The following is a 16,850-nucleotide window of genomic DNA, read 5'->3' on the forward strand; positions in this document are numbered from 1 at the left end:
AGTACTTCTGAAACTGCTGCCACATGGGCCCCAATGACACACACAGGGAGACCACACACCACTCCTAACTAAGGTTTCTATTTCTTATGATTAAAGCCCTGGTTTAGTGTCTAATTCAAGCACAACCTTTCTCTAAAGCTCCATTTTAAACACGGTCCAGCGCAGAATATTCAATGTTTTGTTGATAATAACTTATACACAGCCTATTATGTTCTCTTTTTTTAATGTAAAACAAAGCCACACAAAAAAGTTAACAATTAACTGACTGAAACAAACTGTTTAGAGACAGGCACTAAATATTACTGATGTCACCAACAACACTGATACTGAAAAGATTCAACTTCTGAGCTGCTCAACTTCTGAGCTGCTGAGTGAATTCAGACAGAACACACCTCACTCCCGATTCCAGTCTGACTGCTCTAATGGCAGCTCAGCTTAATCTTACTGGTGTCATCAAAGAATATGTACTTTCAGAGACTCAAGTGGACCCAGAAACTGCCAGGGTTCCTGTACCTGTCTCCATACTGTATTTTGATCATATCTCCCAGGGGAGATCTCATTTCAAGATCAACTAGGTCTTCTTGAAACTAATAGAGGGCACATATTTAGGAATATTTCATTTAAAAAGGGAGAAAAAATGAAAAAGAAAAGAAAAAATAATTCAGACACATCTTAAGGTTTATACTCCAAAAGGCAGAATCAGAAAGATAGAACATAATTTGCAACCATTAAAATCGTACGTACTGGCTTCATTTCCACCAAATAAACAGCTCAATAAAAATTTCAAAATCAGAAATTCAGTTTAACAAAGATTTTTAAAAAGTGTATTTTCCACATGTCATCTATTTAACCTTCATGACCAGTTCAGGTCTTAATGCCTGCATGTCAATGTAAAAAAACTCTTTTTATCTTCGCAATTTCATGTTTAAGGGATTGTAATGATCTATCTGCACAGAACTAAGCACAATCTTAGAAGCCACCTGGGGTCTATATGCAGAGTTGGGCTTCTTGGATTTGGATCTTTCTAACAAGAGGTCCCTGACCTAAGGAAGCAATCAGCTCCATACATTTCAATACAAAACATTTTATGACTTAACCATCCAACAACAATTCCAACCAAGTCTCCATACTCACATTCAACTGCTTTCAAATATCCCATTCAACAAGTGTTTCATGCTGTCCCACCTGGAAAAAGTACGTTCAAGCTTTCCTATGCCTCAACCAACCAAACTTCTCAAAATCTTCACTAGCAGGTGTGGTTAAAGCCCAGGTGCTAACTAATTAGGTAAAATGCATTTTTTACAGTGAAAATGACAAGCCAGCCCCACGACTTGGGAGATGTGAGGGCCATCTATTGTTAAAGGCCCTGAATTAGATCCCCGCTACTTAATAATTATATGTGGCTCTAACAACTTCCTACAATACGTTATATGACATTCTAAATATTATTCCTTAGGTCAATTGTGACCTGTTCTGAATGTGTTAAAGAAGAACTCCTGAGTTGTACTTAGCTCAGTATAACTTAAGAGAGTACATCTCAAACTTGGAAGAGGAGGAAACATGAGGGCATTACCTATAATCCCTTTGAATTCTTGTGTTTATCATAAAATTATGCACATTTTACAATCTTCCCTCTAGCAACTCTGTGCCTATTTTTAATTCTTTTTTAAACATTTATTTATTATTGAGAGACAGACACAGAGCGTGAGCGGGGGAGGGGTAGAGAGAGGGGAAGACACAGAATCTGAAGTAGGCTCTGGGCTCCGAGCTATCAGCACAGAGCCAGACACGGGGCTCGAACTCGCGAACTGTGAGATCATGCCCTGAGCTGAAGTCAGTCGCCTAACCAACTGAGCCACCCAGGCGCCCCCATGCCTGTTTTAATACATACAAATAACATTTACACAATCTTATCAGGGAAATTCTATTTTTTCCCTCTTAACTGTCAAAACAATGAATATTATAAGAAAATAGGCTACGTTTGCCCTAAAATTCCATTCAAAGTTTTAGGTGTGTGTTTTTGTTTTGTTTTAAAATAAAGCTCTACAGGGGCGCCTGGGTGGCTCAGTCGGTTGAGCGTCCGACTTCAGCTCAGGTCACGATCTCACGGTCCGTGAGTTCGAGCCCCGCGTCAGGCTCTGGGCTGATGCCTCGGAGCCTGGAGCCTGCTTCCGATTCTGTGTCTCCCTCTCTCTGCCCCTCCCCAGTTCATGCTCTGTCTCTCTCTGTCCCAAAAATAAATAAACGTTTAAAAAAAAAAAATTAAAAAAAATAAAATAAAATAAAGCTCTACAGCCAGTATGGGACCTGAACGCACAACCCTGAGATCAAGAGTCACATATTCTACCAACTGAGCCAGCACCCCTCAAAGTCTTAGTCTTAAAGTTGGTCTCAGCTACATAATGTGACTGCCTAATTTAAACATTTCTCCACAAATTTACTTACAAGCTGCCTTAAACTGGAAGGTTCCCAAACTTGAATATGTGAATTCTGAACCATTAGGCTGGGACAAGGTGAAAGGTCTGCACTATAGGTGGTTCTGAAACAGGATAAACACTGACCCGAGCCATGCCTGAGAAGACTTCCTGCCTTACAACAGGTCTTACAGGTAGATTCAAACTAATAAAATGTCCCCCTGAAACTCTCAATGGGTCACACTCTTCAGATTTAGTCCTGCTTTTCTTTGTCACTAGCTTTCAAGGTCATGGAAACTAGGACAACAGATCTAATTTGTGCTGGGCATAACAGAAATAAAAGCAGTCTAACTAGTCCCTCCGATCAATGTAGCAAGTCGTCTGTTTCTTAATTCAGGGTAACTCTGATGTCATTCTCCAAAGAACTATCTCCTTATCTCATTCAATTCAATCCTTTTGGGAAGACAGGACTCAACAAAGGGCCAAATTGTGCCTTTCAGCCTCTTAGAAGTCAGCATTTCTCCCTTAAAGAAACAGAACAATTTTCACCCTCCCTAAGCAAAACAACATAATTTTATTAACTTGAAAAACAAATATAACCAGTCTTTAAAACAGAAGACATTGGAAGTATGTCAACAAATAAAGTTGGAATAGTGTCCCAATTCAGGGTGAGATGTGACTTTTTCATAAGGTGAAATATAAATCTTACTAAAAATTAGCCTCCTTGTCTCTTACCTGGCCCTATCCATGCTGTTACTTCAATCTGCATGCCAAAGAAAAGTTTTCCTTTTGACGCAGTCAATGCTTTTTCTTGGTCCTCTTGCTGCCGAAAGAATACCAAACCATACCTCTCTTCTGAAGTTCCATGGATCTGCACTGACGTCACCTTTCCAAATTTCTTAAATTCATGGAAAAGGCCATCTTTAAGGCTTGTATCTAAATCCCCCCCCAAAAAAACAAGGTGCTTATTTTTCTAGTTCAGTTACAATTCAATTAAAACCAGCTACAAAATCTCTGGCTTGATTTTTGACCTAAGTTTTGTTAGCATATGAAACTTTTAAATAAAATAACTAAAATGGTATTCATAATTTTCCTCATTTAAAATGTTAATATTTTGAAATGGGTTTCCTATCATAGTTTTATATCCAAAATTATTTCAGATAACACAGGACTCCAGGCCAATATAATAAAATTAACTGAAAATAGCATTTCTATAATTCACATCAAATTTCCCCTAATATCAAAATACTTAATCCAGTAAGTATATTTACTAAAAACTAAACGTGTTTTCTTCATATAACACACACCACACAATCTTTGTATATGTACATACGATGGGCACAATAATGTATATATGTACATATATATGTGATATAGTAAATACAAATAACATGCAAGCTTCATACACGTAACAACCTAGAAACTACATACAGTTATGATAATCCCTTGCTTTTCCTTACGTGGCATTTAAATAGTAATGAACCACAAAAAAGAAAGCCTGCTGTCACTACAAGACAGAATTTAAGTTGCCCAGCCTCATATTCCCCAACAGCAGCCGAGAGGAAAGTACAGTAACCCAAAACTTTACCTGTAGAGCGTACTGGGAGATTCTGAACCTTGATTCCAAAACTTTTACGCGGCTCCTCTTTCTCCAGGGATGAAAGCAACTGGGAAGTGGGTGCTGGGACTGCTGCAGATTGAACTGATCGGGCTGGAGAGTCATCACTTGAACTACTGCTGGAGTCAGTGCTGCAGAAGGGCAAAAAAAAAGACAGACAGAAAATGAATACATATAAAATTTCTGAGAAATCAACAAGTGGCAATAATTAAAAGCAACAATCTACATTTTAGGTCTGGGATTTCTGGACACCCTCCCCTCTCTCCACACTCTATTTCACACTCCCCCTGGGAAGGCAGAACAAACACTGGCCTGAGACTGTGGAAGCAAAAGTAACAATCTTCTACCACCACAGTCCACCAAAAGACAAATGTTGTATTCTATGCAAAATGTGAACAACGTTTTCCAAATGAAGTTAAGCCTGTAAATGCAGTTCACTTAAAGGTGGTAATAAAAGAACAGTGAATTGGGATGCCTGGGTGACTCAGTCCACCTAGTGGTTGAGGGTCTGACTCTTGGACAGGGGCTCAGGTCATGATCCCAGGGTTGTGGGATGAAGCCCTGTGTTGGGCTCCATGTGGAGCCTGCTTGAGATTCTCTCTCTCGCCCTCTTTCCCTTTACCCCTCTCCCCCCTTAGTGCTCTCTCCAAAAGGAAGGAAGGGAGGAAGGGAGGAGGAAGAGAGAAAAAAATTCCTTTTTTTTTTTTCTTTTTTAAAACCATGGTGAATATATGGGTTTTGGATTCAGAGACTGCAATTCAAATCCTGACTTAGATGTAGAGCACATATCCTTGGACAAGTAACTTCACCTCTTGCTAAGCCTTAGTTTCCACATCTGCAAAATGGAAATAATAGAAGTACCTATCCTGCAGGGTTATGAAGTAAAATAACCCACAGGTTTACTGAGTTTCTACTCTGACAGCAATCAACAAACAAAGTGGCCTTGCTGCTACTACTGTCGTTACTACTACCGCTGCTGCTACTGCCACCACCGCCATCTCAGGGACATATTAATTTTGAAGAAAACAAAAACATCCAAAATAATTTCCTAGGTATTTTAATTTTTAAATATTTGAGGGACTAATGAAATACTACGTAAATTACTTGAGTCCTGTTGGTTTAAGCTCTTTTCTCTGTAAGAAATGTGAGAAATGAGTCAATGAAATTGAATTTATTACTCTTCAGTTTGATACAATCCTCAAAGGGGGAGACAGTTGAAAGACAAGGAGAAAACATTACCACATTCAGATCAAGAGAGAGATATACCGAAACAAATTTATTATGTCTGAGATCTGTATGAATAATAGGAAAGTCTCTTTTTAGCACCAGACGAGCAAAGACTGCCATGGTTTTGTTCTAACATCTCAAATATATTAATAAAAAAGCTATTTACAGGTTTCTGAAATTTTGCTTCACACTCCCCCTCCCTACTGTGGAAGCCTTATCTTTTAAGCAAATAACTCTGGTGGGAGGGGGGTGGTTAATCCACCTCGAACACACTAGAGGGAAGACCTGATAGTTTTTGTCATTTGGGCTAAAACTGCAGCTCTCACAGCCAATACAATCTCTAAACCAGCCAGATAAGTAAATCCAACCAAGGAACTAAGGCAAATTTGCCTTTGCTTTTTTAAAAATTAAGAAATGCTGTAAGAAAACAGAGTACTATAACTAAGAACATACACAGCATTTTTACTTAGCTCTCATGTGCTAAGGCAAAAATGAAAGCTTGATTAGGTTATCAGAGCACCCGTAAGTTTGAAACAGAAATAAACCAAAGCCAGTAAGATCCAAAAGGACATATCTGAGTTACAAAATACGAACTACTAGGGATAGAAGTCTCAAGACAGAACCGCAGATTGTCACAGCCAGGCCTCCTATACATGACTAGGCTTCAGTTTTCCCTATAAAAATAATTTTTTTCCTAGATCATTCAGTAAAAGCAGGGCTACTAGCACCAAGTGATGTTCATTCAAATTAAGGGTTAATAAAAGTAATCTTCTATTTTTAGCACAGAAGGGAAAAAAAAGGCTTGTCTTATGTATTAAGTACTCCAAGTAATACAAGATTACTGACTAGGCGACCATTTGATTACAGTATAGAATATGTTATGACTTATCAACTTAATTCCAATGAATCACAAAAAAAACCATTAAGGAAAATAATTACAATTCTACTGATATTATAAACACCAAAAATTCCTTAGCAACAGTGGGTAAACAAATATGGGTAAGAGTAGAATTTCTGCCATTGAAACAATCATGAGGCAACAAAAACCAAGTTCTAGATAAGTCTGTGTTATAAAAATGGAAAACAAGGTGACCAATGGGAACAATGACTTTAAAGTACAAAATAATGATAGAAATTAGATTTGTCATAAATGCCATCGCAATTTTGGTGAATTCCCTGCTACCACACTAATTTTGAAACAAGATGTAGAATTTAACTGGCAGAATTATCTGCTGACCAATTTGAAGTGGTAACTACAAAAGGGAAAGGTTTTTAAATCTTTACAAAACCTTACAAAATGATAAAATGATTCAACTTTTGAGTTCACATTTCAATATGCTAACCTAATCTGCAATGTGCATTTCCAGTGTGGTCTGTTAAATGTACGATGGATTTTAAGATCAGGAATCAAAATGGGGGCACAAATTTAGACCCCCGAATATTTTTCAGTTCTACTAAATTGACAGAAGGCCCAAATGCCCAGAAGCCTGTGTCATTTTTTAAATTTTCTTTTTAAATGTTTTATTTTATTTTTGAGAGAGAGAGAGAGAGCACGAGAGGGGGCGAGACAGAGACAGAGAGGGAGACACAGAATCTGAAGCAGGCTCCAGGCTCCGAGCCGTCAGCACAGAGCCCGATGCGGGGCCCAACATGGGGCCTGAACTCGGGAATGGTGAGATCATGACCTGAGCCAAAGTCGGACGCTCAACCAACTGAGCCACCCAGGTGCCCCAAAGCTGTGTTGTTTTTAATTTTTAGAAAATTCTTATTTTCATAATTTTGCTAAAACTAAAGAATCACCAGGGCCCTGGGGGGCTCAGTCGGTTAAGCATCTGACTTCAGCTCAGGTCATGATCTCAGAGTTTGTGGGTTTGAGGCCCATGTTGGGCTCTGCACTGACAGCAAGGTGCCTGCTTCGGATTCTCTGTCTTCCTCTCTCTCGGCCTCTCCCCCACTCACACTCTCTCAAAAATAAATAAATAAATAAATAAATAGACATTAAAAAAACAAAAAACAAAAAACAAAAGTGAAGAATCACAACGTTCACCAAAGCTTTCTTGAAAGCCAAAAGTAGTTAGTCAGAATCTATTCCAATCTAAATTGTCTTAAAGTAGTAGTGATATTATCAGCTAAGTTTTAAGGAAGTGAATTTTAAATTCATAAAGCCACATCAATATTACATTTTCAACATCAATATTACATTTTCAACATCAATATTAGATTTTTTAATGTTTATTTATTTTTGACAGACTGTGAGCAAGGAAGGGGCAGAGAGAGGAGTGGGGGACAGAGGGTTAAAGCAGGCTCCATGCTGACAGTAGTGAGCCTGATGTGGAGGTCAAAGTCACAAACTGTGGATCATGAAGTCGGATGCTCAACGGCTGAGCCACCGAGGTGCCCTCAACACTAATATTACAATTCAACATCTAAATGGTAGAACTGGGAAAAAAAAATAACCCACAGTTTAAAAGAAATCTAGTTACACTGTTCTTAAACATCTAAGTAGGCTAAATTACTTCTTACATGTGCACAGAATTTTTCACTAAGATTACTAAGAAAACTAAGAAGTAGATCTAAAAATTTCCACAATGAATAAATACAACAAACAACTAGTTACTTGACAATTCTTTTTTTTTTTAATGGTAAGTATCTTTATTTTATAGGAACCATGTTTTACCAATAAAAGGGAAAATAAAATGCAAAAATTACAAAAGGCAATTTATTAGGAAACAGATAAAAAGAAATGAACATAAAGGTGTACTAAAGGGCACCTGAGCTGGCAATGCAGTTGTACGAGCAATGATTAGGAGTACATGAAAGCAGGTGGCCTACCAACACAACTATATGGAAGATACTGGTTAGTGCCCAGGTAAGAACCTGTGACAGGGTGCCCTATCCATTGCATGGAGGCCACCGCTTGAGGAGAAGCCCACCTCCCTGAGCCCTGCTGGAACCCTGCTGCCTCCCTCCAACTGCCTCACCCAGCTGGACCAGCTCTGCTCCAGTGCAGGTATCCACATCAGTGAACCATGCCCCTGTGTGGGGAGTGGCACCTGCAGCTCTAGAATCCCCATCGCACAGGTCTCCCCTTGCTGTGTCTACAGGGCCTAGGCTTCCAGGGAAGGGACAAGGCCCTCTGGCCGAGGGCAGTAGCTCAGGACCTCGATATAACATTAAGAGAACAGAATCTGGGATGCCAGGATTCATTAACCCCAAATTACAGTGTCCAATAATCAACTATCCCTATTCCTACAGCCATTTTATACACAGAAGTACAGTGAACACTTGACTCTTAACACTGAAAATGTCAAGGCACTGGGTATACTATTTATAAAATGACTCAGGGCTAAATTTGCTCTTACACAAGAGTAGCATCTAATGACAGACATCAACATCTGTATCCCTGTATTTGTAAACACTTGATTATTATAAATATTTACTTATGTTGGTTTTGTTTTTTTAATTTGGGGGGGAGAGAGAGAGAGAGAGAGAGAGAGAACACGCAAACAGGGAAGAAGGGCAGAGGGACAGAATCTCATGCAGGCTCCACGCTCGAGGTGGGGCTCAACCTCACGAGCTAAGCCGAAATCAAGGGTTGGACACTCAACCTACTAAGCCACCCAGGCACCCCTATGTTGGCTTTTTGAAAGCTCAAAGATTAAAAAACATTTAACCAAATTAAGTTAAGAAACAAAAATCTGGCATAAATGGAAAAAGGAGCAATTAAAGCAACTAGAAAACTCTGCAATTAAAACAGTTAAGAGGGTCTATTTGTTAAATGCAGATATAATCTCAAGTGACAATTTTCCAACCACCTCTCTTCTATCAGATAGCTAATAATTTTCTCTCTACATAATATACAAGCTTGAATCAGTAAGGAAAAAGATGCAAAATGCAGCTTTTTCATCAGGCTTTGGCAATTCAAAACGTGCCCACTGTCCTCATGCTTCCATGAAATGAAGGGGAAAATCATGTAATTTCTTACTTAAATGGGATGTGTTACCACACCAGGTAATAACCCCTCTGTATCCGATGTCTCATAGGTCCAAATGTTCAAGATAATCATGGTTTTTTAGTGCAGCAGTTCTTTCAATGGGGGTCCCAGTATCCTTTCAGGGGGTCTGTGAGGTCCTCCTTACTTCAATTACACATCTGTGTGAGGCCAGATCTTCATATACTTCACACACACACAAATTATAATAACAGGCTGAATACAGAAGTAGTTATGAGAATCTATCTACTTAAACCAGACTTTAAAGAGATTAGCAAAGATAAATAAAAAAACACCAGTCATCTCACTATTTTTGGTTTTAAAAAATAGTTGTATCACACCAGCTGAAGCTCTAAAATTGGCTAGGGAAGTTCCTCCCCAGAAGCAGACATCATCTTGAGGTGAACAGCTCCCCTAGGATCAGGGATGAAGATCTTCATCTCCAACATGAAACCTTTATTCCTTTTGCCTTTTCTTGCTTTTTGCTTTTCTTTTGCTTTTGACCCTACTTGCCTTTTCTCTGTCAATGCACAGGAAGACAATGTTCCTTAACTCTGGCGACTGTCACTAAATCTATCACTAAGGCCACAAAACTGCACAATAAAAGTCCTTAGAATTTCTTCCTAAGGTGGTTTGAGATAACAGAATTGCTTTAGATTACTTATGGGCTGAACAGTGTACCACAGCAAAGTACCACACAGGTACTTTTTGCTTGTACCTGGATCGACACCTCTGGTATCACAGCACCTATCAGAAATTAACAAACAGGCCACCTAGCTAAAACAGGCTGATGCCCCTCCAGGTACATTTTTTAATTTATTTGACTTCAACCGGTTTGGCTCATAGGGTCCTAAGGAGCATATTTCAATCTTTGGCATTATACAACTGACAGTCATTATTGCTGTCTCCCTAATGGGCTATATATATTCTCTCAAGGGTCTTAAATTCATGTTTATAGCCATCAGCAGCACATCAGATGGTCTCACCATGCTTGGAGAAACAGAAATGAGATGCAACACCAAAATGAACAGCAAAAACAATTCTTTCATGGACTTGACTTCACAACCTATGGGTTTTAGTGAGAGTGGCATTAATACTAAATTTTTAGTTCCACTGTCACTTATTAGAGGATGACCAAAAGTGGGGGGTGGGGAGGGGAGTTGTTAAATTCATTAAAGAAGGAGGCCATTAGACTGAGGTGGTTCTAATACCTTAAACAGGCTATGTAAGCAAACCAAAACCTAAGCCTGTACATGCCTCAAGGTTAAGAAATCAAATAGAAAGCCCATCACAAACAGACAAGGAAGCTTTTCCAAATAAGGCAAATGCAAAGATACAACTGATCAAATGATTTCCTTGCTTTGCTTCCACACCTTTTCTCTATTAAAAGCCTTACCCTACCTCCTGTTGGTGGAGCAATCCTAAGCACTTCTGGTTTGGCACTGACCAATTTAAACTGATTTTTGCTCAAATTACTGAGAGAAAGAGAGAGTGAGAAAGTCATATCAAATGAAATAAAAAACAAAAGTTTCCAATTAAAAGTCTTAATTTCGAATATGGCAAATGTCAATAAATACTACAATAAACAAAAGATAATACTTTCAGAATATAGAAGGATCCTGAGCCCAGGAAGTAAAACAAAACAAAAACAAAAAACAAAAAAGCCACTAGTTTAATAGGCAGTCTGATGTGATCCCAATTCCATTTTTCAACTCTACCACTTCTAATGTACCTGAGTTAACCTCAGTATTATAACTCTGCTTTTTATAAGAAAGGGGAAAGAAATACTCAACTGTGTGGTCTAGAGTAAGATACCTCTTTTTGTCTCTCTCAGCTTTAATTCAGCTAGTGAGTTACCGGATCTCATGGCCTTCAAAGGTCCTGCTAACTCTAGGGGTCTATGCTACACCACCTACCTCCAGCCACTCATCTCTGATAGCTCCCAAATACCTATAGCATAAAGTCCACACTCTTCAACAAGGGAGAGAGGATCCTTTACAACTTGGACCCACACTAATTTTCTGCCTGATCCTTCTCACTCCCTTGTGTTGACCCTCTTACCCCACCCACTAATCATCTATCCATATAAGAGCAATGTATTAGGGGACACCTGGATGGCTCAGTCAGTAGAGCATGCAACTCTCTGGGGTTGTGAGTTTGAGCCTCAAGCTGGGTGTAGAGATTACTCAAAAACAAAATCTTAAAAAAAAAAAAAAGAGCAATATATCAGTTTCTAGTCATGGGTATCTTTTTTTTCTTATTAGACATTAAGTCATTGATTAGATTACTTCCTCTCTACTCCTTAATTTTCTTGTAATGTAAATGGTGATACTTGTGAAGGTTGTGGTAAGGGTTTAACAAGTTAATGATTATAAAAGGCATAAGCACTATGCCTAGCATACAGCAAGCACATAAGAGCTATTGCCCATACCATTCCTGTTGAAGGCACTTTTATTTTTTAATTTTTTTTCTTTCTTTTTTTTGTTTTTTGGAGAGACAGAGAGTGTGAGCAGGGGAGAGAGAATCTTAAGAAGGCTCCACGCTCAGCTTGAAGCCCAAGGCAGGGCTTGATCCCACGACCCTGCGATTGTGACCTGACCCAAAATCAACAGTGGGATGTTCAATCAACTGAGTCACTCAGGCGCCCCTTGAAGACACCTTCCTGTCCCTCCTTGCCTGCCCTGCCTTCAAGAATCAGCTCCAATGTTAACCGTCTTCTCTGTAGCTGTTCCTGACATCCCGCTCCACCCCACTACATTCACTGGTTTCTTACTTTTACTATAACGTCTACCTCAAACTTCACTCTATATTGTAGCTACTCATTTTTGAAAGACCAATAATGAATTCATCTTTGCAAACACAGAACCTAGTATGGTGCCCGATACGTAATGGATGTGCCTGTAAGAAATTACAGATTGGAATTGTGAAAATGAATGAAATTAATACCTAGGAAAGCACACCAAGCTCCATAAAATGAAGGTATTAACTAAACTCAGTATCAAAGAGTAAAATGAAATTTCTATTTTTTTAATTTGTGAAATATTTTACAGTTTATTTTGAGAGTGACTGAGCACAAGTGTGGGGGGTGGGGGGAATATGAATATGAATGAAAATGAATGAAAATGAATCCCAATCAGGCTGCACACTATCAGTGCAGAGCCCAACATGGGGCTCAAACTCACAAACTGTGAGATCATGACCTAAGCTGAGACCATGAGTCAGATGCCTAACCTAACTGAGCTACCCAGGTGCCCCAAAATGAAATTTCTGATAAAATATTACTTTGGAGCAAACTCTACAAGGTTATTTCTTTTTTCTTCAATGTGTCACTGTCAGCTCAGAGCCTGGAGCCTGCTTTGGATTCTCTGTCTCCTTCTCTCTCTGCCCCTCCCCAACTTGTGCTCGGTATCTCAAAAATAAATAAATGTAAAAAAAAAAAAAAAAAAAAAAAATTAAAAAAATAATGGCTGTTCTAAGTTTCTAGAACTTTAATTTTTTTTTTTTTTAATTTATGTATTTATTTTGAGAGAGCAAGAGTGGGGCAGGGGCAGAGAGAGAATCCCAAGCAGGCTCTGCACTGTTCAGCAGAGTGCACTGTCTGGACTGTTTATTTTTGAGAGAGACAGACAGTACAAGCGGGGGAGGGACAGACAGAGAGGAAGACACAGAATCTGAAGCGGGCTCCAGGCTCTGAGCTGATCAGCACAGAGCCCAACACGGGGCTTGAGCTCACAAACCATGAGATCATACCTGAGCTGAAGTCAGATGCTTAACCGACTGAGCCACCCAGGCGCCCCAGGTTCCAGAACTGTAAACACTAATAACCTGACTGAAAAATCACAGAGATCTATAAAAACAAAAACACTGCATGCATTTCATGCATCCTGTTACCTCGACCGTGGGACATTTTTGGTGGTCATAACTGTGGATGGGGATGAGGTTATTACTTCCATCTCGTGCACAGAGGCCAAAGATGCTGTTAAACATTCTACAGTGCATAGGGGAGCCCCACGAAAAAGGATTATCCATGAGCAGTGAATAGTCCAACATTGAAAACCCCTGCCTACATTCTTTAACTACTTTCCCTTTTTTTGAAAACCCAACATGCTAATTTTAAGCTCCAATTCAAACATGGGACCCTTTAAAGGAACTGTTCTTATTACTATTACTTCATAAAAATATTTGAATTCCAAAACTTACAGAAAAAAAATGAAGGAAAAAAAGGTCAATTTCTGAAAATTAGACTACTCAAGAAGCTGTCACTCAATTTTAGAAAACATGATAAAAAGAGAAACTGCTAACAGCTTTTTACAATATGTGCATCATGTCAATAACAGAGTCACAATTCTTGTAGAAAAACTGTTTTCTTCATGTAAATAATGGGTGAAATATACAATACTGCATCCCATATTCTAGTAAGGTTTACATCAATGGAAAATATTCTATTCATATTAAAATGGTTTCTTAGTTCAATAGCTTTCTTTACTCTCAACCTAGGGATTCAGGGTGGTGGTTTAGTATCACAATCAGATTTTTTCCCCACCAAAGTACCATGTTCAGAAGAATTGGTAAAACTTCTATTTGAATAAAGAGCTTAATGGGGTATTTTGTTTTATAAACTTGAAGACATTTTATTTTTTTCAAGTTTATTTATTTGAGAGCTAGAGAGAGAGAGCAAGTGGGGGAGGAGCAGAGAGAGGGAAACAGAGAATCCCAAGCAGGGCTCGAGCTCAAGAACCGTGAGATCATGACCTGAGCCGAAACCAAGAGTTGGACACTAGTAAGCGACCCAGGCGCCCAAGACATGTTAAATTTGCCTTTATGGGGCTCCTGGGTGGCTCAGTCAGTTAAAACATCTAACTTCAACTAAGGTCATGATCTCACAGTTTGTGAGCTTGAGCCCCACATCAAGCTCTGTGCTGAGCTCAGAGCCTGGAGCCTGCTTCAGATTCTGTCTCCCTCTCTCTCTGGTCCTTCCGCACTCACACTGTCAAAAAAAAAAAAAAAAACAAAAAAAAAACAACCAAAACCAAAAACATTATGGAGATATCTGTATGTATATCTCTAAATCTACAATGGAATACTATTCAGTCTTTAAAAAGAAGCAAATCCTGCCATTTGTAATAACACTGGTGGGCCTAGAGGTCATTGTGTTGGGTGAAATAAGTCAGATAAAGACAAATACTGCATGGTATCCCTTTTTGTGGAACTAAAGGAAAAAACCCACATAAACAGAGATGGTGGTTGCCAGGAGGGTGATGGAAGTGGAGAGAGGTTGGCAAAGAACACAAGCGTTCAGTTGTAAGATGAATAAGTTCTGAGGATCTGAAGTATAACCTGGTCACTATAGTATTGTGTAACTGAAACTTGCCGAGAGTAGAATGTAAGTGTTCTCACCAAAGGAAAAAAAGAGAGAGAGAGAGAGAGAGAGAGAGAGAGAGAAGGTAAATATGTGAGGTGATGGATGTGTTAATTAAGTCAAGTCAAATGTGGGAATCCTTTCACAATGTACACATATATCAAATCACTTTATATACTTCAAATATACTACAATTTTATTTGTCACTTACAGCTCAATAAAGCTGAATAAGCACACATGTGAAAAAATAAACATTAAAAAAATAAAAAGTTTAAACTTGCCTTTAAAAACAATAGAACAGCAAAAAAAAAAAAAAAAATCAGATGCAAAAAAGGGCACCTTTGAACTTGAATAGACATTTCTCCAAAGAAGATACACAAATGGCCAAAAAGCACATGAAAAGATACTCAACACGACTAATCATTAGAGACATTCAAATCAAACCACAATGAGATACTACTTCACACTCATTAGGATGACTATTATAAAAAAAAAACAATATAACTATGTTGACAAGGATGAAAAGAAATCAGAACCCTTATGCACTGCTGATGGGAAGGCAAAATGGTTACAGACACCATAAAAAAAAAAACAGTATGGCAGTTCCTCAAAAGTGCAATTAGCATATGATTCAGCAATTCTACTTCCGGGTATATAGCCAAAAGAACTGGAAACAAGCAGGTTTACTGCAGTGGTGAAATGGGACCTGTAATATTTTCTGCGAGGCTCATGAAGGAGAGTGGAAGTAACAAGACTTTTCAATATTAGAAACCAAGAATAGTAATTTTAGGTCATTTGCCAAAATATCAATTAATATACTACTTCCTACACTTTGACTTCTAGGGTCCTAAAGTATAAAAAAATTAGATCCCAAAGGTTACAAGTGGGGTATTTTTGAAGTATGACCGTATTCAACTGGAGATCAAAGAAGCCCAACTGAAAGAACTGTGGAGTAACAGTGACAACTGGGGACTGAACCAAAGTTCTTTTTAAAAAGGGGCTGTTTTGGAGGTGCTTGGCTGGCTCAGTCAGTTCGAGCCCCACGATGGGTGCACAGATTACTTAAAAATAAAATCAGGGGTTAAAAAATAAAATAAAATGAAATCAGGGGTGCCTGGGTGGCTTAGTCAGTTTAGCGAACGACTCTTGATTTTGGCTCAGGTCATGATCCCAGGGTGGGATTGAGCCCTGTGTCAGGCTTTGCACTGAGCATCGGGTCTGCTTTAAGACTCTCTCCCTCTCCCCCTCTCCCCTGCTCATGCGCTCTCTCTCTGAAATAAAACATATACATATATATAAAAAGTTTTTTAAAACTTAAAATCTTTCAAGGGCACCTGGCTGGTTCTGAGCATGTAACTCTTGATCTTGGGGTCATGGGTTGGAGCCCAACGGTGGGTGTAGAAATTACTTAAAAATAAAATCTTATCAATCAATAAATAAATAAATAAATAAATAAATAAATAAGCAATAGGGCTGTTTTGAAGATTAGGATTTTGACTTTGGAGGAACTAAGGTGATTGGCAGTGGAAGGAATTACATGTAAAATTCCTTAAATAAGAACGGACTTAAAAAAGGACTGAAAACAGGGACTCCAAGAGATACTTGTACACACACATTCAGAGCATGTTTTGTTTTTTTTTTTTTAACGTTTATTTATTTATTTTTCAGAGAGAGACTGCATGCACACAAGCAGAAGAGGGGCAGAGAGAGAGGGAGACAGAGAATTGGAGCAGGCTCCAGGCTGCCAGCACAGAGCCTGACAAAGGGCTGGAACCCACGAACCGTGACATCATGACCTGAGCCCAAGTTGAATGCTTAACTGACAGCCACCCACACACCCCATAGCATGTTTAACAGCCAAAAAGTAGAAGGAAGCAACCAAAGTGTCCATCAAAAGAGGACTGGTTAAACAAAGGATAATATCAACATAAAACTGAACACTATTCAGCCTTTGAAAGGGAGGAACTTGAATGCTCATAGAAAGACTAGACGGAAACTATAACTCAAAAAAAGTTAACCTGAATGAACCCTGAGGACATTACGCTAAATGAAATTAGCCAGTCACAAAAGGACAAATCTTTTATGATTCCACTCCCAGAAGATACCAAACATAGTCACGTTCATAGAGACAGGAAGCAGAATGGTGGCTACCAGGGGCTGGGGGAGGGAGAATTAGAAACTGCTGAAGGGATATGGAGTTTCAGTTTGGAAAGATAAAAAGGTTATGGAGATGGATGGTGG

The 16,850-nt window shown here is 38.9% G+C and overlaps 1 protein-coding gene across 2 annotated transcripts in view; it reads right to left on the bottom strand.

Moving 5' to 3' along the window:
* Positions 1 to 16,850, bottom strand: part of SPEN (spen family transcriptional repressor) — a 90,275-nt gene that overhangs the window by 24,050 nt on the left and 49,375 nt on the right. For both annotated transcript variants that reach the window (XM_019461496.2, XM_019461495.2), the window contains 2 exons: positions 4,003 to 4,163; positions 3,150 to 3,350 (listed from right to left, as the gene is read on the bottom strand). In XM_019461496.2, coding sequence (XP_019317041.2) covers positions 3,150 to 3,350; positions 4,003 to 4,163 — 362 coding nt within the window. The remainder of the gene's footprint in view (positions 1 to 3,149; positions 3,351 to 4,002; positions 4,164 to 16,850) is intronic.

The sequence above is a fragment of the Panthera pardus genome, unplaced genomic scaffold, assembly GCF_024362965.1.
Source record: "Panthera pardus isolate Hobbes unplaced genomic scaffold, ASM2436296v1 HiC_scaffold_11, whole genome shotgun sequence".
NCBI lineage: Eukaryota > Metazoa > Chordata > Mammalia > Carnivora > Felidae > Panthera > Panthera pardus.